The sequence below is a fragment of the Cajanus cajan genome, chromosome 7 (genome assembly GCF_000230855.2).
Source record: "Cajanus cajan strain Asha chromosome 7, NIPB_CcT2T_4, whole genome shotgun sequence".
Taxonomy (NCBI): Eukaryota; Viridiplantae; Streptophyta; class Magnoliopsida; order Fabales; family Fabaceae; genus Cajanus; species Cajanus cajan.
This window is the reverse complement of record NC_138523.1, coordinates 6,049,658-6,071,985: the sequence shown is the minus strand read 5'-3', so window position 1 is coordinate 6,071,985 and position 22,328 is coordinate 6,049,658. Positions and strand designations below refer to the sequence as shown.

Below are 22,328 nucleotides of genomic sequence, written 5' to 3'. Positions count from 1 at the left end.
AGAAGTTTGTATGACAAATATGTAGTTAGAACGGGCCGTTCCGAATTCAGAATGGCCCGTTCTAGTTTAACTTGTTATTTGGTATTTTTGAAACTAGAACGGGCCGTTCTGGTTTATTCTTTCTGTGTTATTTTTTCATCTGGAACGGCCCGTTCCGAATATAGAATGGCCGTTCTGATTCAACTTCTCATGTTTTTTTTTGAATATGGAACGGGCCGTTCTGGTCCATTTGTATGTGTTATTTTTTTTATCGGGAACGGCTCGTTCTATTTTTAGAACGGCCCGTTCTGAAGGTGAACACTGACGTGTGACAGTTCAAATTTTTGGGTAATTTAAAAAAAAATTAATTTAATAAAAAATTCAGAAATTTAGATCTTGTGTGATAAGGTGTATTGTAACCAGTAGGCTTAGATGCATCCGATGGTAATTTTTCATGGTGCACTCATACACCACTTGTCAAAGTGGTCCTTAAAATAATTTACCTAGAAAAGAGTGATATTTTGATGAATAAAAAGAAAGAGAAAATACTTTAACCAATAAAAAGAAAAACTGTGGCTCTACCACAAAAATTTCTGTCAATGAAACTGGGTCAAGATGTAAGAATATATATATATATATATATATATATATATTAATTATGATGTTTAATCAATATATATATATATATATATATATATATATATATATATATATTAAATATTAATTTTTATTTTGTATGACAGTGTTTTAATTTTAAATGTAATATATATATATATATATATTAAAATATAATTTTTTATTTATATATAATTTATAAAAATTTTAACTATATTATATATATCAAACATAACTGTGCATCATGTTAAAATACTGGTCATAATAATTTAAGAATATTTTATATTTAAAATATGAAACCACACACGGCTCAGGCTACCACAATGACATTTGTATATATATACACCTTGGTATTGTTACCGTGTCCGAAAGGGTTGAGGTGATAATGGGGATATAGGCAAAAGTGTTAACAGGGATTAATAGTAATTTTGTTATAATTAAAAAGAAGTAATTAAATATTAAGTTACTGTAACAAGTTGGCGTAAAAAAGAGTTATTGCAGCAGGTTTTTAAATTTGTTTATTAGTGGACCACATGATAAATTTCTCCGTATTCGCTGCGTAAAATATTATAAATTTAAATATATTTTTATTTTCTCAAATTTAAAATAAATTTATTTTTATTTTTAAAATTTAAAATTATTATTTTTAGTTCTTGTAAATTTTAAATATTTTATTTTATTCTTTTAGATTACTAATAATATATATAGAAATAATAAATTAAGACCGTTATGTAATATTAATTGAATTTAATATGATATTTTTATTAATAAAAATATCAATAAGTAAATTTTATACAATAATATTTGATATATTTCTTAATAAATTTAAATATAAAAATTAAAATAAAATTTTTTAATAATATATTTATTAAAAACATTAATTTTAAATTTGAGAAATCAAAAATAAATTTATCCTAAATTTGAGAGACTAAAAATATATTTAAGTCAATATTATATTATTAACAAAATTATCATTGTAAAAAAATCAGTCACTTTTGTCTTCAAAATTTTAGACTTATGACTTTTGTGAGAAATGGTAGCAATATGTCTTTTAATATACTACTTTAAACATATTTTTTTATATTGACATGTGATAAAAAGAGACATTCGTATCTTAAAATTTTTAAAAATTATAAATAAAAAAAGGATAGACTAAATAAGTGGTTATTAAAGAATATGAAGGGTTTCATTTTTTTTTCTCTATAATTTAGGAGACAATGACCTATTAGAAATTGGAGGAAAAAAACATTTATATACCTAGTATTCAATATATATAGATTAAAGTTTATTAAAATCATTTTTTTATTATGCATTTTCCTTATTATTTATTAGATGATTGGAATCAGTTTTCTTAGTTGGTCCAGTGACCACAAAACAACACTTCGCACGTTGTATCTACCACCACCATACCTTAAATTCGCACGTTGTCACTCACTCTTGGAACAGTGTGAGAAAGAAAATGTTGGCATCAGCCACCTCCCAAGTACCGTTAAGAGTTCAACCACCGCACTCGACGGAGCCAATGCCACGCTCACTCACCCTCACACTGTTACCCGCCACCACTCCCTTCTTCTGTCACCGTCAGCGTCACCGTCAGCATCATTCCTACGCCGTTAAACCCTTTACTCTTCGCTCCGTCGCTCGCCGTTTAAAACCCGCACTCGTTAGAGCATGTCACCGATCACAACAGGTTCCCCCTTTTTCATCGCCAACACTATCAGCTGATAAAAAAAACAGAGAAAAAATGTTAATTAAAATTTGCATTAGTTCCCTAAGTTTAGGAAAAAATTAGACCGAGTTCCTTTTTTTTTTTTTTTTTTTTCCCTTAATGTGGTGAAAAATTTTAAGTTTGTATATAATTTTTAATTTTTAATATAAAATTCATATTGAACTGAGTAGTTGTTGTCAAAGTGGACTAGGCTATGTATTTGCCAGAGAATGATTAATTGCAAATTCATATTGAAGGTTTTTGGTATACAAAATGTGACCATAAATTGAAATTTCTTTGGACCAAAGTTCCTACATTGTAATTCAAAATGTATAACGGGATGGAGTTGTGTGGTGTTATATTGTTTTATGCATTTGATTAGTTTTTATTTGTTTTTTAATTAATCTCAGTTTGGAAATTCAGATGGGTGGTGATGGAAACAAAGAGACGAAGGGATTGAGTTGGGTGGAACCCATTTTGAAATTCGCTAGGAGCAATATTCTACCCTTGGGTGGCTCTCCTCTCTTTCCTTTGCATTCAAATTTTGTTGTGATTTTATTTGTTTTACTTCATTTTGATTATGTTTTAATCTCTGACAATTTTGTTTGTGTTTTTGAGGCAATGTATAGTTCTGGTTAGTGCAGTGACATTAGGATTAGCATATCCTAGTCTTGGTTGTGTTGCTGATAAATATAGTGTGTCAAAAATTGGCCCATTTGGAATTTTTGTTATCTCAGGTTAGTTTTCAAGAATAGTCTTTTGTATCTATTTATTATTTCGATTTTATGATACCCTTATCTCAAGGTGCTATTTCTTTCTCATGTGTTATCATATAGGATTGATGTTGCGTAGTGAAGAAATTGGTGCAGCTGTAGATGCATGGCCTGTTGGACTCTTTGGGCTTGTATGAACACAATTTTTAAGGATGAATTTTACAGTCTGGTTCACTACAGCCTGTGTTTGGATTGGCCATCCTAGATTTGATTGGAGGGCCTGTGTTTGGACTCTCATTGCTTAACTAGCATGTAACTCATGCTGCAAATATGTGATTTAGTTATATATTTATATGAGAAATGATACTTGTACAACAATTTGTACAACTAAGAGAGAGAAATTTAAAATGTATTAAATGATATGATGGAATAGACAATTTTTTTTTTTGTTGTACAAATTGTTGTATGTGTATCATTACACTATATATATATATATATATATATATATATATATATATATATATATATCCTTGTGATTTTAGTATAAGTTTCTTAGAGTAATGAAATTAAAAACATAGGATTAGATATGTTGGACCCTGTTGAACACTATCGGCAACATTGTATCCTGTCTCCTATAAAGGAAAAAGAATTTCATAACTCATAATTGTGATTCACAGCTTTTACTTTTGTGGTCAAGAGTACAAGTTTTAACTTAAAAATTTAATTGCTCTATCTCTTGTCATATTGTCTGTACAATAGCAACAACAGAGCTGGTTAGATGGATTTGGCTAGATGTATCAATTGACAGTTTGACACTGTTGAACTCTATAAAAAATGAATTATCTCAACTTGTTCTTGTATGTCTGCATGTTTTAAAAACAAAATCTCAAAAAGTTTTTTTTATATGTATTTCTCAATGTGTAACTTAATTATTTGGTTCTTTTTGCAGGTGTCTATTTTATTTCTTACACCATACTTTTCCAGGATAATATTGCAAATTCAGCTCCAACCCCAGGAATTTATTACAGGTTTAGCAATTTATTTTCTGTTTGACCTTAAGCATAAGTCAGCTTCAGCCTTTTGCATGATACTTTTATTGTAGTTTTAATTTTTTCAAGCGTGTGTGACCTCATTTGTATATTGCTGACCTTAAATCTTATCAAACATTGAAGAATTGATACTTAAATTTTGACTACATTGTGTTACCTTGTATAGACTAAATTTCCTGATTTAAGAAACTCAAATTTCGATGTTGAAGAACTAGTTCATGTTTGCTAAGATTAAGTATTAATTGGTAACTCAAATGATTCTGCATTGTTGAAAAGATTGCCTTTTGTTTGATATACATCAAAATCTGTCTCTGCTTTAAGTTGATGGTTAAATTTTTAGTTTTTTTTTTCTCTTAAATGTTGCTACTGCTTCTTTCTTTGACCATGTGTGCAATAGCTGGTCCTATTCTTATATCAAGTTTCAGCACAATATATTGATACAATAGTAGGTCGATGTAGTGACCATGAATTGAGCACAAAAAACAGAAAAAACTTAAAATATAGAATAGTAGGCTTGTGCCAGACTGCAGGTTATGTAGACTTGGCCATACACATTGTTGTGCAGTTCTGCTTTAAAATTTGCAATTTTTGTCATTCTAGGAAAAGGCTCCTCTCTAGTCTGAATTGAGAGTGTTTGTCAGTGCACAACAACACAAGTACATGTTTCCACCCTTCAATTTTAGTGGGTTAAGATCATCTTGTGCTATGAAATTTATGGTGGATACATGTTTACTTTACAGACACACTTACTTTAGGGGAGCCTTATTGATCTCTTTTTCTTTAACTGAAAATTCATTCTTATTGTTGTGAAAAGTGCACAACTTCGCATTAGGCTCAATAAAATATCAATCATGGAAAAGTATTTCTCTTCTATGTTGGTCGGATAGTTAAATGTTCACACCACAATCCCAATCAGGACACCTGAACTTCCACTGTGTTTGGATGACCGGAGATAGAGGGGAGGGTGATAGGGTAAAAATGCCAAATTTTTACTATTTATTTGAGAGGAAAAATCTGGAGGAAAGTTGTTCAATGGGATACCCTCCTCCCCCCTTCTTTAATTGGAGTTGTTGAAGTGTGGGGATGAGCTCCTAATATTCATTTTTTTTTGTAAAAAGAAAATTTTTTAATATAAAGAAAATATTTTTTAATATATATTTTTAAACTTTTTTATACAATTCTTTTTTACTGTCTGTTTCAGTCATTTGAGAATTTTTTCCATTTCTTTCCTTCTTATTTATATTCATCCAAATAACATAACTTTTCTATCATGTCTGCATTTTATTTTTATCCCTCCCATTTCTTTTCCTCCAAACAAAGCATTTGCGTTGATGGTAGCCCAAGTCCCTATAGAAAGTGAAGGTTGTAGGTTTCATTTCCTTTAATTCAGCTAGGTCTATCTATTTCTTCAAGACCATGAATTTCCTGAACAACTTAGGCCTTAGTTACTACATAGCTGCTATGCTATCTCACAATTCTTCACAATTATTTCCAAGGTGGTATGTAGTTTCAGAACTTCTATAACATTAACACCTAAAACATATGGCAAGATTAAATGATAGAGACTAGGGAATCAGCATTGCAATAGAAAATTGCCTTTAAGTCTTTGTGGTTAGCTTTGGAATGATGTGACTCAACTGAAGTTGGCATGTTGTAATTTTTGCGAGATTTGTGAATGCACTTGTCAAAGGTGATAAACAAGATTGATTAACAATGTGTTTGGTAAAGAATATGCAAATGGATTATTGACAAATGACAAAATAAATTGATTTAGGTACTTATAATTTGGGAAACTGGCTTGTATACAGAAATTAGAAGAAATAAGGTCAAATTGTACTTTTGGTCCCTCTATTTTTGTCAATCTGTAATTTTGGTCCCTTTATTTTAAAATAGAGAAATTTAGTCTCTCTAATTTTAAAAATGTAGAATTTCGGTTCTCTCATCAAATTGACATTTATTAATTATTAAGTTTTAACGTTTACATATACTTAATTAATGACATTTAATAACATGACATTTAAAAATAAAAAAACTAAAAAAATCATACATATAAAATTTATTAATAAAATAAATATCAATCACTTGTTCAAATATATACAAATGAAGATATTTTATGTATTATTTTTTATAATTTTATTTTTATATTTCATGTCAATAAATGTCACGTTATTTAAGTGATGATAGATTAGTAAAAAATGTTAAAATTTGATGATCATTGAACATCAAATTGATAGTAGGACCAAAATTCTGTATTTTTAAAATAGGGGACTAAATGTCTTTATCTTAAATTAGAAGGACTAAAATTGTGGATTTATAAAAGTAAAGGGACCAAAATTACAATTTAGCCAAAAATAAAGAGAAGGCTTGGACACATGGTTGAATATCTCTTGAATTTTGTACAGCTGATAAAGTTATGTTTGTACTTCAGATATTGAAAAGGCACCGTTGAAAAGTGGTAGACTGAAGTTTATTAGAGAAGAAGATGAATGCCACAAATGATCAAACACCAAACTTTGTTTTAAAATAAGCTATAGATATGTCTTATCAAATGACCAATTTTTTAAACTTTTGTTTTGTTTGAGCCATGAGGATGGATGCTAATATGCTTTTGCTTATTCATAGCAAGTTTTTCTCATTTCATTTGGTGTTTAACCCACCGCCTTTTCTTTTAGCTTTTTAAAATACTTTGCGATTGCGCTTTGCTAAATGATTATAAAGCTCTACCTTGTTTCTATTCACTGATCAACACTTACAGTAATATCACTCCCCGTTTTGATCAAATATATTGCACATCTCCGACAATTGTTACTATTACTCTGTAATTTTTGTGCTTGTTATTCACAGTTGGCTTTCTAGTCGTCAATATTCTTGCAATTTGAGATATGAATATCTGGGTTTCTACAGGGCTGGCTATATTTAGCTGCATGCCAACTACATTGTCAAGTGGTGTTGCTCTTACCCAAGTATGGTTATGGTCCAGCTCCTTTCTTGTTTTTCTTTTGGATTTCCATTCTTATAAATTTTATATACTTTGTATCTACTTCCTGTAGATGAATTGAACTTTATTTTTGTTTTCCTACTTTTCTTATGCAGCTTGCTGGGGGAAATTCTGCACTTGCTCTTGCAATGACTGTAATATCTAACATGTTAGGAATATTGATTGTGAGTCCTAAAGAGATGCATTTTTAACATTATCCTCAATTTTATTTTTGTTTTACATTTTTTTTGAAGTTAATTGCAGAATAATTATTGGCTGTGTTGAAATTTAGGGATAATTAATTTACTTCAAACCTCCTTTTATTTTGCATTTCTTACACAAAATTTTCTTTATTTCTAAGATGGTAAAACATACACAAATCCCTCCTATTTTATGAATATTTGCTACATTTAAACCCAAAATCATTATTTTTATATAAAATTGAGAAAAATATCCTTATTATAGATTTTGTCTCATTATACATACCCTCCTTCTGTTGATTTTTTCTAATAATTAATATTAAGATTATGTTAGCATTTTGTATCAACCTCATACATCAAATCTTATATATTCACAGTATTATACTAATATTGATCTCTTCTCTCTTTTTCCATCAAGTCAAGTCCATATTTTTCAACATGTTTGGTTGTAATATTATTTATCTTTCCTTTTTTTAAACAATATGCAATGTTTTAGCTTACATATGTTTTCTCCATCTAATTTAATTCTTATTTTTGTTATATTTATGATAATATTTCATCTTCTTTTAGATTCCACTTTCAATCACAAAATTTGTAGCAGCTGGAGTGGGAGTGGCTCTACCTACCAAACAGTTATTTAAAAGTCTTGTTCTAACCATATTAATCCCCCTTATTTTGGGAAAGGTAATTGAGTTCTCCTTCACATATATAGATACTGTAGATGCTGTTGTTTGAATACTTCAAAAGTGATGTGATTTTGGACTACAAAAATGTATCTTCTTTCCATGGGCTTAGTGTCGTGTTGCTTTATGTTTAAAAGATTTTGTAGTAAATACCTTTAATATATTTAGGATTGGATAAATATCTCATTGTATCTTTGATATTTTTCTTATTTCCTTTTTATGTAAGTTTTACTATTTCCCTTAAAAGGATTAGCCATTTAGCCTATAAAAGGGGATTAGAGCTTGTATTCAAAGCAGCACAAAGAAATATATTCAGTTTTTTTCTTTCTAGTGGTTGTTTTGTTTCTAAAGCTACGGTGATGATTTTTGCAACTACCATGTGGCTTTGAAACAAAGCCTTTGACTACACAATATTCTGTTAAGAAAATGATATTTTTTTGTAACCTGCATTACTACATTTACACATTTTGTATTTTCAGTGTGCTATCCTCGTAAAATGACCTATGAATTCTTTGTAGGAACATGTCTTGTTGCTTATAGTAGGTGATTGGTTTTGACCAGTCAATGGTTGTTAATTTAAAGTTGTACGATAGAACAAATACATAGGCCATCATTTCAAAATGACTTTTCAAATACCCTATTGTGTCAGTTTTTGCTGATTCAGATTTTGGTATTCCATCTTTCACCAATTGATCATATCAATTTTGCAGCATAATTTTATTTCTTCACCAATTGTACACCCTAGTGACACTATACATTTGTTTATCCCTTGTCTGCTATACGTGGAAGTTGAATATGATCTTTGGAGCTGAATATTCAAATTCTTTTGTTACACTCAGTTTATTAAGTGTTTTAATCTTCTTTATTGCATTGACTGGGCAGGTTTTACGTGAATCTTTTAAAGGTGTGTTCTATTGTCTATGCTTTTTAGAGTAGCTTGTCTGTCACATGTTTTGATGGATAAAATAAAGAAGTGACTGTCATTATTACGTGAAATAAATCACTGAAATTATAATGCAAGAGTTTCCATCGAAGTCTTGGTTGCATAATGGTATCTAAAAGTTATAGGGCAAGTAATTTCGTATTAGATTATTTTTTTGCTGGTCACATTTTTTTCTTAAACAGGCCCTTGTTTGTTCTTTATTTAAGGATTTAAGGACATATTATTCTCTGTTTATACCTTCTCCTTTTTGTCGCTATATTATTATCCTTTATATAGAAATTATTTGTTTTGATCATATCTGCTTTACAGGTGTTGCTGACTTTGTAGACAAAAACCGCAAGCTTTTCTCAGTCATCAGTGCACTTTTCCTTAGCCTAGTAAGAACAAATTTTGGGATGTTTCCTTATTTCGTTTCTCCAAGGTGGTGGTTTTCTTTGCATCAAGTTGTTGGAAAGATTTGGTTTTTTTCTTCTTCTTTTTAATATGTTCAGAATCTTAAGTTGTTAGAAATGGATAAGGTGCTTTTTGCTTTGATTATATTGTTGGGCCAGTGGCACATTCCATCTACTGAAATCAATTCATGAAATCCTTGTTCAAAAGTGAGCCGTCTAAATAACCATCAGTTTCTGCGCAAGGAATTCTTGTTCCTGGCTTCACCTAACCTTTAGAATTTTATTATTGTATAGTGTTATACCCATGTATTGTATAAAGACAAAAGACATGTCAATTAAATTTTCTTGCCTCCTTTAATAACATGTTTACATTTGTTGTGATGCATACTCTTCTCTCCCTTGATTCTTGTCATCTTTGAAACCAGGTAGTCAGCAATCAACAATCTTTTGTATGGGGAAAATTATAATGTTTCCACTTTTCTTATTATATTCAATTTGATTAAGCAGATTTGAGTTAATGATAACTTGACTGTGTTTATTAGCCACTTACCAGTCCTAGTCAGCTTGTCCCCTTTTCTTTTCTCCCGGTGAATAAAAATGTTTCACTGGAGGAAAAACTGTTTTTGTGCTTGCCATCGAATCCATAAATTCAAGGGACTTATTAAAATCATTATGCTGATAAATCATTAATGGCATCATGTTTGTGAAAATCTGATACCTGTAACAGAACACCTTTATTCAAAACTAAAATATTTCCAATTCTACATCCATGTGCCACTTGTTTGGCTTTGTTCATTAAATGCTAAATTTTAATATGACATGAATGCTTTGCATATATAGTCAGTTATCCGACCTAACAAATAATGTCTGAAGCTATGGTCTTATAAATTATAGATGTTTCTTAGGAGTTAATTTCCTTCTCTTTTTTGAGCTATTATATTTGGTTTGTTATTTTATCATCATGGTAGATTAAAAAGGAAATTATAGTCTGATAAAATATTGCCATACAGGTACCTTGGATACAAGTGAGTAGGTCAAGGCCACTTTTGTTAATGGTGAAGCCCAAAGTTTTTCTTGTAGCTATTGGACTGGGAACGTAAGTTTGGCACGAGTTAGTTTGGATTTGTTTGTTGTCATGACATAATTGGAATTGGATATTGCTAGTTTTCTCTTTACTAGTTGGTTTTTTTTGGTAGTTCTCAGAATGTGGGCTTGAGCTAAATTTAACTCCACAAAACTAGTTTGTAAAGTGAGAAATTTCTTTCACATATACACTAATTTGACCATATCACTCATTGATGTGTGATCTCCAACACCTCCTTCACACATGCCAACAATAATCACTATAATAAACTCCGATAACATTTTAAAATGTGAGTTTGAACCTAATTCAATTTCACAAAACTTACTAGTAAGGGCCTCACTTATATACACTAACTAATTTGGCTATATTACTAGTCTAAGTGAGATTTTCAACACATATCTCTCATCGATGTGTGATCTCCAACACCCCCTTCACACATGCCAACAATAATCAATATAATAAATTCCGATAACATTTTAAAATGTGAGTTTGAACCTAATTCAATTTCACAAAACTTACTAGTAAGGGCCTCACTTATATACACTAACTAATTTGGCTATATTACTAGTCTAAGTGAGATTTTCAACACATATCTCTCATCCCAAGGATCAGGATATCCAAACAACAGTATTAATATATAAAAAATAAGTAAAAATTATTTTGTATTTCATTCTACAATGAATAGTTAACCAAAATGAGTTCCTATGTCATGATATGTGCCTATGTGATAGGTACTTCTACCATCTACATACATGATTGCCCTTATATCTTTGACTTTGTTTCTATGTGGGTATCTCATCGATAACGTCTGATTCATTCAATTGGAAAATGGATATTTGTTGTTTGAAATTTATATTATCAGTGTCGTGATTTTACCTTTTAAACAACATCGATTTAATACTTAAAGGCACAAATCATATATTGGCAATTTTGTATTTACCCAGACCTCATAGTCTTCTGGCCACAAGAAGTCTTGTTTAACACATTTTCTGGCACTCTTCGTATGAGTAAGTTTCCAAAGAGGACACTGGTGTGCAATTTAATAGGAAGTCACTATTAATTGATTGCTGTGAGGCACTATCAGCTTCAATGGCATTATGATAACTAAAATAAAATTGACCTTCATGATACATTGCAGACTTCTTCATCTGTCATTATTGGTATTCAATATCATTGCTGTTTGGAGTCTTTCGGTTATCTCTGGTGGTAGAAAATCAATTTTTTCCCGGGAAGAAAATGCCAGTGCACTCGTACTTGTTGCAAGCCAGGTAATAACTCAATCACTTTCTTTCTCATATCTCTTATGAAATGAGTATATCAACTTGTGAGATAGGAGGCACTTTGTAACAAATCTCTTGTCATTGTTCTTTCAATCTTCTCTCAGAACTCGATTTCATTCCTTTCAGAAAACATTACCAGTAATGGTAGCAGTAATAGAGCCACTTCAAGGTGCATTTGGAGAATCCGGGTTACTGGTTCTTCCTTGTGTTGCAGCACATCTCAACCAGGTCATTTGATTTTTTCTTCTTACCAATTTCTATTATCTCTCCCTTATGCTAACCTATAACTCCTTGTAGATTATTGTTGACTCGTTTATCGTTAACTTCTTGCGTCCCCGAGACAATTCCAACAATGTGAAGATGGCTTGAGTAGAGGAAATGGTGATCATCATCGATGGTTGTGGCATATCATGAGGCACTTCAAGCTGCGTCATTGGAAATGTTGATATAAAGGATGTTTAAAAATCTTGGTTTCATTTCCCATTGTATTACCCAAAGTATAATATGCTTGTGTACAATGTTCAGTCTGGCAGTTTGCTTAGCCATATAGCTTTACATCTTCATGTTGTTGTTTGATGATTATACTTATTTTAATTTTAGTGAGCAAAAGGAGGTCTTTCACGGTAAGAATTAAATTAAAATTCTCAGGGTAACAAATCAAACAATAACAACATATATCAAAATATACATATTAATGTAAATTGAATGTATTCTATCTCTTGGTCATGTATTAATATATTGTTAGATGTTATTATTACTTATTAATAGATGGAAGTGCTTCGAGACAAATTTCAAGCAATCATTGATCATCTTGCCAATTTTGTACTTACAGATCCTGAATCCCATATTGTTCTGATAACGAAGAGATATACTCATCTTTGTTAGACAGCATACTAAAAGGCATGAAGTATGCTCTCTCAGCTTTCCTTATCTCAACATCATAACCTTTTGGGCAGACTTCTCGTTTAACATGTTAGAGAATGAAGATTTTCCCTAGGATTGATGCTTAGTGTTGTTCTCTAGCTTTCTTGGATAGACATGAATGTTGGGCTCATAAGACAACATTGCCGGTTGTGGTTTTTCAGATTCTACTTCATTTGCGGACCTTAAGTCATTAAAGGTTAAGTTTGGCAAGCCATTATGGATCATATGAGAGAGACATCGAATAGCAAAAGAAGCATTACATACCTAAATAAAAGGAAAACTCGAAACTTGAACAACAAGATCAAAACTTTAACTTTCAATAGATACAATAATTTCAAAATATATCATAAACAAGTAAAATAACAACAATATAAAATTTGGAGAAAAAATTGAAACTTGAAATGAAACCCAATACAAGATCTGAAAAAAATTAAAACTGAAACTTGAAATTGAAAAAAATAAAAATTTGAGATAAAACTCATGAAACCTAAATAAGCAAATGATACCAAATTTGCATTAGAAAGAAAGAGCATTAAGCCCCACCAAAGAAATGGATTTGATCTACGCGTGAAGGGGAAGAAGATGATCTTCGTATGCAAGGGGATGATGATCTCTTTGTGATCCATGAAGCACCCCCAATGAGAAGTGGAAGAAGTAGGAGAAAGGGACTCATTTGCATAGGAAAAGGTTTCTTGAGAAGGTCTATGGGAGAAAGATTTTGGGGTTGGGGAAGGAAAGAAGAGAAATATTAAAATTGGAAAAGTGGAAGTAAAAATCAAAATAAATACAACAATTTGATCTCATTTTGAAAAGAAAGGAGCCGTTGATATCATTTATTAGACCACTCTCAATTTGATAACTAAATTAATATTTTTAAAAAATCTTAAGTTTCACATAGATTAAAAATAAGAAAATTAAAGAGTATTTAAGTTGGAATAACACTTATTTTATTAGTTAATTTTGTTGGGTTGAGTTAGACCTATAATATGTATTTTAAGAGTTTAAAAGGTTATGAATCATATGTTGGAAGTATGAAAGCAGATTTCTATTGCTTCGAATGAATTCATTGTAAGCATTTAAAAATTAAATAATTATTAATGATGATTTCACATGCGCAATTATGGAAGAATTTTAAATTCGCAAGAAACTTTTTAAATTCGCAAAAACATATTATTCACGAAAATATTACTTTGAGATAAAATTTTGCAGAGAAATTTGTAAGAACCATATTTCCTACAAATTTTTATACAAAATCTACATGAAAAGTCACATGTAATAAGAAAAATTATATTATATTATTAAATTAGTGTTTGTAGTTATTTAAAATTTAAGGATTCAACTAATATTGAATATGTTATAATTAAATAATAAGTTTTAAAAATTTAATAATATATTAAGTAATTTAAAATTAATATAAAATTAAAAAGAAAAAATTAATATTGCTTATAAGGTATCTATTAAACTAATATAAAGTTTTTTTTTATAAATATTATATTAGGATTCAATTTGTATATGTTATAATTAAATTTTATGTCTTATTCTTTTTTATACAATCTTATATCCTTTTTAAAATTTATTTATATTATAAAATGACAAAAATCTATTAAGCTACACACATTATTAATGGGATAAATATTTGAAAATACATGTGGTGCAAAGATTTTTGTTATGTAGGAACAACGAGATTGTTTTAACTTAATTAATTATTTTATATTAGAGTTATTGTGTTTAGGTTAAAATGTATTTTTGGTCCGTATAGTTTTACTTACTTTATTATCTAGTTTTTATAATTTAAAATAGATATTTTTAGTCTATGTATTTTATCTTTATTAAACTCTTTTAGACTTTATACTTACCTTTTTTTTTATTAATATTTTTTAGTTTTCGTCATTATTTTTTTTTGGTAACATTGTCTCTTTTTGTTGATGTGGTACAAAATTTTAATTTTATGAGAGTAAAAAATGTGTTTCAACAATGGATATCACATGTGAAGATAAAAAAATGCATGAAGTGTTAGGCAATCTAATTTAGGGTAATTTTAACATATCAACAAAAAAGAGACAAAAATTATAAAGAAACTAATGGAAATGATTAAAAAGAGCAAGTATGGTAAAAAAAAAATCTATCTTAAATTATAGGAAGTTAATAAGATTAAAAAGATAAACGTAATAACTAAAAGGTTATTTTAAATTATAGAAAATAAAAAGTAAAATAAATGAAATTATAAAAACTAAAACAATATTTTAATCTTGTGTTAAATATTTGAAGAATAAGCTTAGCCACATATATTTATTTTACATGACTAGAGGGTTTCCTACATTTTTCTCATATTTGATAGTTTCCTACTCACTACATAGTCTCGTATATATTGATAGTTCCTTACTATTGTGTTTAGTTGTAAGGATAAAAATAAGTGAGAAATACAAGAGAGAGAAATAAGTAAGTAAAAATAAATAAGAAATATAATAAAAATGAATTTGTTTGGTTTAAGATAAATAGGTAAAAATAAAAGAGAAATAATATTATAGAATTGTTTGTTTTTAAATGAATTAATGAAGAAGAAAGAAATTATAATTAAAAAATTATCATTTTATCCTTTTTAAAATTAACTAAACGTAATGTTTTGAAGGTTTTTTTTAGGTAATCAATTAAATTAAGTTTAATTCAAATAAAATAAACTTATTTATTTGCTTATAATTGAATAACATGCATCTTGCTATAATACAATCAAATAAGTTATTATAAAAGTTTGTTTATTCAAATAAATTGAAAATTTATTCGAATAAACCAAATTTCAATAAAGTATTTATTTGGCTTAAAAAAATTAATTTTCCTAATTATATTTTTAAGTTGTTAAAAGAGAGGGAACAAATTCAAATGTTTCTTTTTTTATTATTATTTTATTTCAAACATTAAAATTATCGATTTAAGTACTAATATTAAGTTATAGTTATATTAAAACTACGTACAAGACTAAAAGTACATTTTAAAAAAAAAACTTATTTATAAAACAGACTTTAAAAGTGCAAACCGAAATAAATGATTATTTATAAAACTTATTTATATTTTCTCTAAACTTATACATACATAAAAAAATACTTGAAATTTTTAACTGAAAATAGAAACAAATTTTAGTAAATTTAATCTTATTTAATATTTTTAATTTAAAAATACTCTTATAACGATAAATAAAAATACTATTCACAATAAACATGATTAAAAATATGATATATCATATAATAAATTATAAAATTAAAAATTAAATATATTTAACTAATTTTATAAAATTAGATTATTTTACTTATCATAGTTCGGACTTTGGAGGGAGCATATCATAACAGGGGTGAGCATTAAACCGACACCCGAACCGAACCTGAAAAACCCGAAAAAAAATATTGCTTTTGGGTGGGTTCGGGCGGGTCTTATGGATAAATCGGGTTAAAATTTTAATTTTATACGGGTTATATTGGGCGGGTTCAGTTTTGAATTTTTAAACCCGCTAAAAACCGAACCCAACCGAAAATGAGATAAGTTTAAATTTTTATTACTTTTGTATAACTAAACAACAATGGTCCAAATTTAAAAGTCTTTATTTCAAGTATAATATAGTCATCAATTTGTAACTTATTTTTTTCCTTTTTCTCATAACTTAGATATTTATTTTATATCTTCTCCTTCCTCATTCAACTTCTCAACACACTAGTCCATTTTTAGAGTTATCTTTTTGCTTCTTTCTTTGTCTTTCTTTTCTATCTTCTTATCTCCATTTTGAGTACATTTTGTGTGACTGTGATTTGTTATGGTTTTGTAATCTAACTTTATATTTCTTTCCCATGTAACAACTATGAATTTTGTTATCTTTTATTTTTGCTTCTTTAGTTTATAAATGTTTCAACTACGAATCTATTTACACCATCTATTGTCACCTTCATTCTATTTTTATACACTATTTTAAAAATATTTTTTATCGTTTTAAGCTTCATCTTCGTTAAGATAAATTGGTTTACAAAAAAATTCAAACCCGATTATACCCACCCGCTTAAATCCGAATCCGTTTCAACCCGAACCGCCTCAAATCGAAAGTTCAGTCGGTCGGATATGGGTCACATTTTTTCAAAGCCGGTTTACAACGGGTTGGACATTTTTTACCCGAACCCGACCAAACCCACCCGTTGCTCACCCCTGTATCATAAGATGTGATGTGTAAATGGCCACATCGTTTACGTACGGAGATTAGGTGCCAGAAGTAATAACATTGACCACCCCCAAAACGAAGCAGTTTTAATTACATATGTATTGGTTGTTCTCTCTTGTGCACTAAAAGTAATTATATCTTCTCTTCTTAGTCCTCTCTGCACAAAGAAATGTTGCTGAAAATTGCAACAATTTTCTTGATAGGCTTTTTGGCCTTAGCATACCAAGCCATTAACCCTCCACCCCCAAGAACATGTGGTTCACCAGGTGGTCCACCCATCACAGCGCCAAGAATTAAGCTCAGAGATGGAAGACACTTAGCCTATAAAGAGCATGGTGTTCCTAGAGAAGTGGCCAAGAAGAAGATTGTATTCTTACATGGGTTTGGTTCTAGTAGACATGATGCTGTGATCGTAACAAATCCTCCCCAAGTATATATATCTTTTTGAAAATTTCTCATTTGGTAGAAACTTAAGAAGTAGTATTTCTAAACTTGTATTCTGACCAACTTTTATTTAGTGACATGAGTGTAAATATGATCTAGGTTTAATTAGTTCTCTTTGTGTTCTCTATGGTTGATTCTGGTTTTTGTTTTGTTTTGGGGTGGATTAATATGAATAGGGACTTCTTGTGGAACTTGGAGCATACATTGTGTCTTTTGATAGACCAGGGTATGGGGAAAGTGATCCTGATCCTAATCGAACGGTGAAGAGTTTGGCTCTTGATGTTGAAGAGCTTGCAGATACGTTGGGACTGGGAGCTAAGTTCTATGTCATTGGATTTTCTATGGGAGGACAAGCTGTCTGGGGTTGTCTCAAGTTCATTCCTCATAGGTAAGTGAGAAAGAGAATGTTGTTTTTCTTGTTTCTCCCTTGTTCAAGATTTTTTTTTGTTTTGTTTTCTTCGTCCCATCTTTGAAAGTATGAAAAAGTCAACTTGTTGTTTCAATATGATGATATGATGGCCATTTAAGAGCTTATTAAAATCATTGTTAACCTTTCTTTGTTAGAAACTGATATCATATATTATATTTTTCTAAACTGCTACATTTGACTCGGATGCACGGAAGTTTATTTTACTTTCTGAAGAAAATTAGTAGGTTTGAGTGACAACTCATATTTTTGACATTTTGTGCCCACGTTAATGATTTGGTCGTACGTTATTAATTTGAACAGTTATACCTCATAAATAAAAGTTATGCGCCATTAATTTTTTATTTATTTATTTTTCATCTCATCATTTATTATATTTAAAAATTTTCGCTTTCTATTTGTAAAATTTATTGTAAAACATAATTTTAAATTGTTCCACTTTCATAATTGCGACCACAATATAATTTTTCAACCATCTAACATGTTTAAGAAAATTATTATTTTTGCAAATTTTTTGTGAAGACTTTCAAAATATGATTGATTTTATTAGTATTATGTTTGTACGGTCTTGGATATGTACCGAGAAGGTAAAGACGATGTTGTCAATAATTAAACTTAAATATGGAAAAGATAGCATGCTAACCAAGTCCTTGGACCTTTTAGGCTCAAGGTTAGTAGGTAAATGTAACTTCTTAGATATTATCCGATAGGATTATGTTGAGTCAAGTAGCTGAGAACATGTAACCAACAAAGTCAATCTTAAGGACAGTCTGTATTAATCTAACCAAGCTAAACCTAGGTATAACAACTAGTCAACAACATTTGAGGGTAATCGGAATTACTCTGATATTCCTACATCTAGTATAGGATCTTATTTTTAATAATTATAATCACAAGATATGATATTAAAAAAGGGGTAATATAAAATTTTAAAATTCTCAAAATTCATAAATTCATAATAATCAAATATAAAACCCTAATCTTAAAGTAATAGGGGATAGAATATATTTTTAAATGTTTTAATTTTGGTTGCGCAGCTAAATTAATTATAATATTTTTCTAAAATAAAACAATGTTACTAAATAATTATAAGTAATAAATATTGAATTTAGTATATTTTTAATTTTAAAAATGTTGTATTTTTTATTTTTTAATATACTTTAGATTAAATATGCAAATTTGATATTTTAATACTTTAATGTTTTAATTTAAATATGTAAAATATTATATGTTAAGACTTTCATAATTTATTTTTATTTGAGAATGTTTTATGTTTTATGTGCAATTATGATGGCAATAACTTTTTTTGGGTTTAGTGTTACTATAATTAGAGTGTTTGGTCCCAAATGGTTAATAATATTATTTCCTAAATTGATAATGGTTTTGAATTATGATGGTCACAGACTAGCTGGGGCAACACTAATGACTCCAGTGGTGAACTATTGGTGGCATAACCTTCCTGGGAACATGTCAACAAAGGCCTACTACGAGCAACCCAGAAGAGACCAATGGGCAGTGAGAGTTTCACACTACTTTCCATGGCTCACATACTGGTGGTTCACTCAGAAATGGTTTCCTTCATCAAGCGTTGTGCAACGTAATCATGCTGTTTACTCCGATCAAGATTTATCAATCATTTCCAACTTCTTAATTAAAAGAGAACATCAGGTATACTATACATACTATGCACCTCTTCAGTTTTGCCCAATATAACTGCTTTCCATTATTTTCGATGAAACTTACGAGTGTTTATAATAAATCAAAAAATTATTTCTGTGAGTAATATAATTTTTTACTACAATATTATTTTTTTTAAAAAAAATACCAAAATAACACTTGTACAAAATTATTTACTAGCTAGAGTTGTTTACTGTTCATAGTTCAGTTCTCGGAAAACAGAATTCTAAGCATCGTTTTTTTGTGCTCAGAATTCGGTTCTTCAATAACCGAATTCTGAGTACTTTTTTTATTTTTTTTATTTTTTTGTTTTGGATTCAGGAATGTGTAAATTTTGTAACTGGAACTGGCCGTTTTCCAAGGAGAACGATCCGTTCCAGAGTAAAGTTTTAAGCATAACTTGAATTTTGGAACAGGCCGTTTCAAACAAGGAAAAAAACTGGATTCAAAACGGGCCGTTCTGATCGCAGAACGGTCCGTTCTGAATCTAGTTTTTTTCCTTTCTCAGAAACGAAAACACAAAAAAAAATAAAATTTAATCTTGCTCAAAATTTGATTCCCCGAGAACCGAATTCTGAGCTATGAACAGTAAACAAGTCTAGTTCTGTAAATAATTTTGTACAAGTATTATTTTGGTATTTTTTTATAAAAAAAATAATATTGTAGTCAAAAATTCGTGAATAATACTAGATTCAACCTCTTTAAGTAAAATTTAAAGTTTGAATTTTATGTATAGAAAAAACTTGATTATGAGAGAAGATTCTACAAAATTATTATTAGTCAAATTTTTTGATCAAGATTAATTATCAACTGTTAAATATTTTGTATTAATAACGCGATTAAAAAAATAAAAATCATGTAATAAAATACTTATAAATTTTTATCCATTGCGAGAACTTTGAAAAAAGTCGTCTCAACTCAAACAAGTTTCATATTTTGCGCCCAGTTTCTTGTGGTACATTGTTTTCTTTTGTAGCAAGATAACATTATTCATTGAATGAAACGAATGTATATTTAACAATATTAAGATATTTTAGGAGTGAGAATCGTGAGAATAGGTGAGTGAACTATTTTGTCGGCATAGCTAATTTAGGTTTATTCTTATACCTCATTGATATACTAACCAAATTAAGATTTTATTAGAGTTTTAATTATGTGATTGAAATATTTTTTTATTTATCTTAAGAACACATTAGTTAAAAATTAAGAAGAGTATTTATTATTAGATTTAATTACTTAAAAGAAAATATTAAATAGTTCATTCTTTTTGTAGTAGATGTTTGTATTTTTATTTGATACATAGTTTTTAGTTTTTACTTTATGCTAAGTAAAACATTATTTTGGTCTCTAAAATCATATTCCACTGTCACATTAGTTCTTAATTAAAATTAAGAAAAATTTAAATAAATCCCTCAATTCTTTTGTTGTTTAATTTAAATTCTTAAAGTTGATTAACCACTTAAAATATGTCTCGGATAGTTGAAATTTCTGGATTTTAGATGTTATATATATATATATATATATATATATATATATATATATATATATAAATTTCTGGATTTTAATAAAATTTGACGTACACATATAAAATGATATGAAATTTTAATTTTACGGTTGGATTTATAAAATTTACATTTAATATAAAGTTATTGAGCGGTGTAATACTTAGTAAAAGTTACACCGGTGTCGTTTGAACCATCCTCATATATATATATATATATAAGGAGAGATTCTTTTACTCTAGGAGTAAGTCTATATAGACTTACCCCGTCCAATAACTCATGTTTTACATCAAATTTTAATGATCCAACCGTTCAATTTAAAGTTCTTAATACATAGATCAAATCTGCAAATTTTTATAAAATTTGAAAATCATTTGATACTTCGTTTCATTAATTCAAATTGACTGATAATTATAAAATCATTTTATACATTGATTTGAATTAATGAAACGAAGTATCAAATGATTTTCAAATTTTCTAAAAATTTGCAGATTTAATTTATGTATTAAGAACTTTAAATTGAACGGTTAGATCATTGAAATTTGATATAGAACATGAGTTATTGAATAGAGTAAGTCTATATAGACTTATTCTTAGAGTAAAAAGATCCCTTATATATATACATATATAACTTCGGCTAATACGACTAGAACAAAAGAGACATCACATGCTTCCTTTATTTAAAGAAAGTATAAGTAAATAAAAATTATACCTGCCTGATGTTGATTTTAAATTATGTGTGTATATCATATTCGACAACCAAATAATCAATGCAAGTGGGTGTTAAATGTGTAAGGGTGAGGCTCCCAAAGAACTAGTATAACACAGTAAATCAGTTATAAATTATCGATTTTTTTAGTACTTTTTAAAGTGGTTATTTATTACCAATTATAAAAATAAACTTTTAAAACCGATTCTTATCTAATTTTAAAAGTTCATACACATTAGATTGATCTTTAAAGTCAGACAATCAGTTCATTTTAAAAGTTTATCTTAACCAATTTTAAAAGTATTTTTTTTCTTTTTTTTCACTAGTACGAGATATGTGAATTTTTACTGCTCCAAGCAATGATGTGAGTCCATAAACTTATTGCAGTCACAGGTGCAGCAGCAAGGAGAAGCTGAGTCCATTTGTCGTGACATCATAGTTGGGTTTGGAAGTTGGGGTTTTGATCCTCTTGATATTGATAACCCTTTCCCAGATAACACAGGCCATGTTCATCTATGGCAAGGTGATGACGATAAGCTTATCTCTGTTACATTGCAACGCTATATTGCGCAAAATATTCCGTGGATTCAATACCATGAAGTGCCAGGTGCTGGACACATGTTTCCATACTTGGAGGAAGTGAGGGCGAATATCATCAAAACGCAATTATTGGACTAAAAATACTTTGCTAGCTGAATATTGTTGATTTTGGATTGGTTATTTTATCAAATTCAGAGACACGAGTCCAAGTTGTGTGCAATCTTAGTAGAAATTTAGGATCATTTATTTTGAAAAAATATTTTACTTTTATTTCATGTTTTTACTTT

General features: G+C 28.9%; 2 protein-coding genes across 4 annotated transcripts; both read left to right on the top strand.

The window, feature by feature from the left end:
* The first annotated feature begins 1,950 nt into the window (after positions 1–1,950).
* LOC109788395 (Sodium Bile acid symporter family) lies at positions 1,951–12,239 on the top strand. 3 transcript variants are annotated; one of them, XM_020347111.3, is made up of 14 exons: positions 1,953–2,284; positions 2,726–2,813; positions 2,932–3,039; positions 3,139–3,206; positions 3,965–4,043; positions 6,969–7,027; positions 7,158–7,226; positions 7,812–7,925; positions 8,807–8,828; positions 9,177–9,244; positions 10,270–10,355; positions 11,482–11,611; positions 11,728–11,851; positions 11,921–12,239. In XM_020347111.3, exons 1-14 carry the CDS (start codon positions 2,054–2,056, stop codon positions 11,929–11,931), a joined length of 1,257 nt encoding a protein of 418 aa, XP_020202700.1. In that variant the 5' UTR covers positions 1,953–2,053; the 3' UTR covers positions 11,932–12,239. The 3 variants fall into 3 exon arrangements, with proteins under 3 accessions (XP_020202701.1, XP_020202700.1, XP_020202699.1); XM_020347110.3 differs by having other exon boundaries at positions 1,956–2,284; positions 11,750–11,851; XM_020347112.3 differs by lacking the exons at positions 11,728–11,851; positions 11,921–12,239 and adding an exon at positions 11,288–11,350 and having other exon boundaries at positions 1,951–2,284.
* Positions 12,240–16,802: 4,563 nt separating this feature from the next.
* LOC109788401 (uncharacterized) lies at positions 16,803–22,311 on the top strand. The gene is made up of 4 exons (XM_020347120.3): positions 16,803–17,172; positions 17,363–17,574; positions 19,017–19,281; positions 21,889–22,311. Exons 1-4 carry the CDS (start codon positions 16,912–16,914, stop codon positions 22,177–22,179), a joined length of 1,029 nt encoding a protein of 342 aa, XP_020202709.1. The 5' UTR covers positions 16,803–16,911; the 3' UTR covers positions 22,180–22,311.
* Positions 22,312–22,328: the final 17 nt, after the last annotated feature.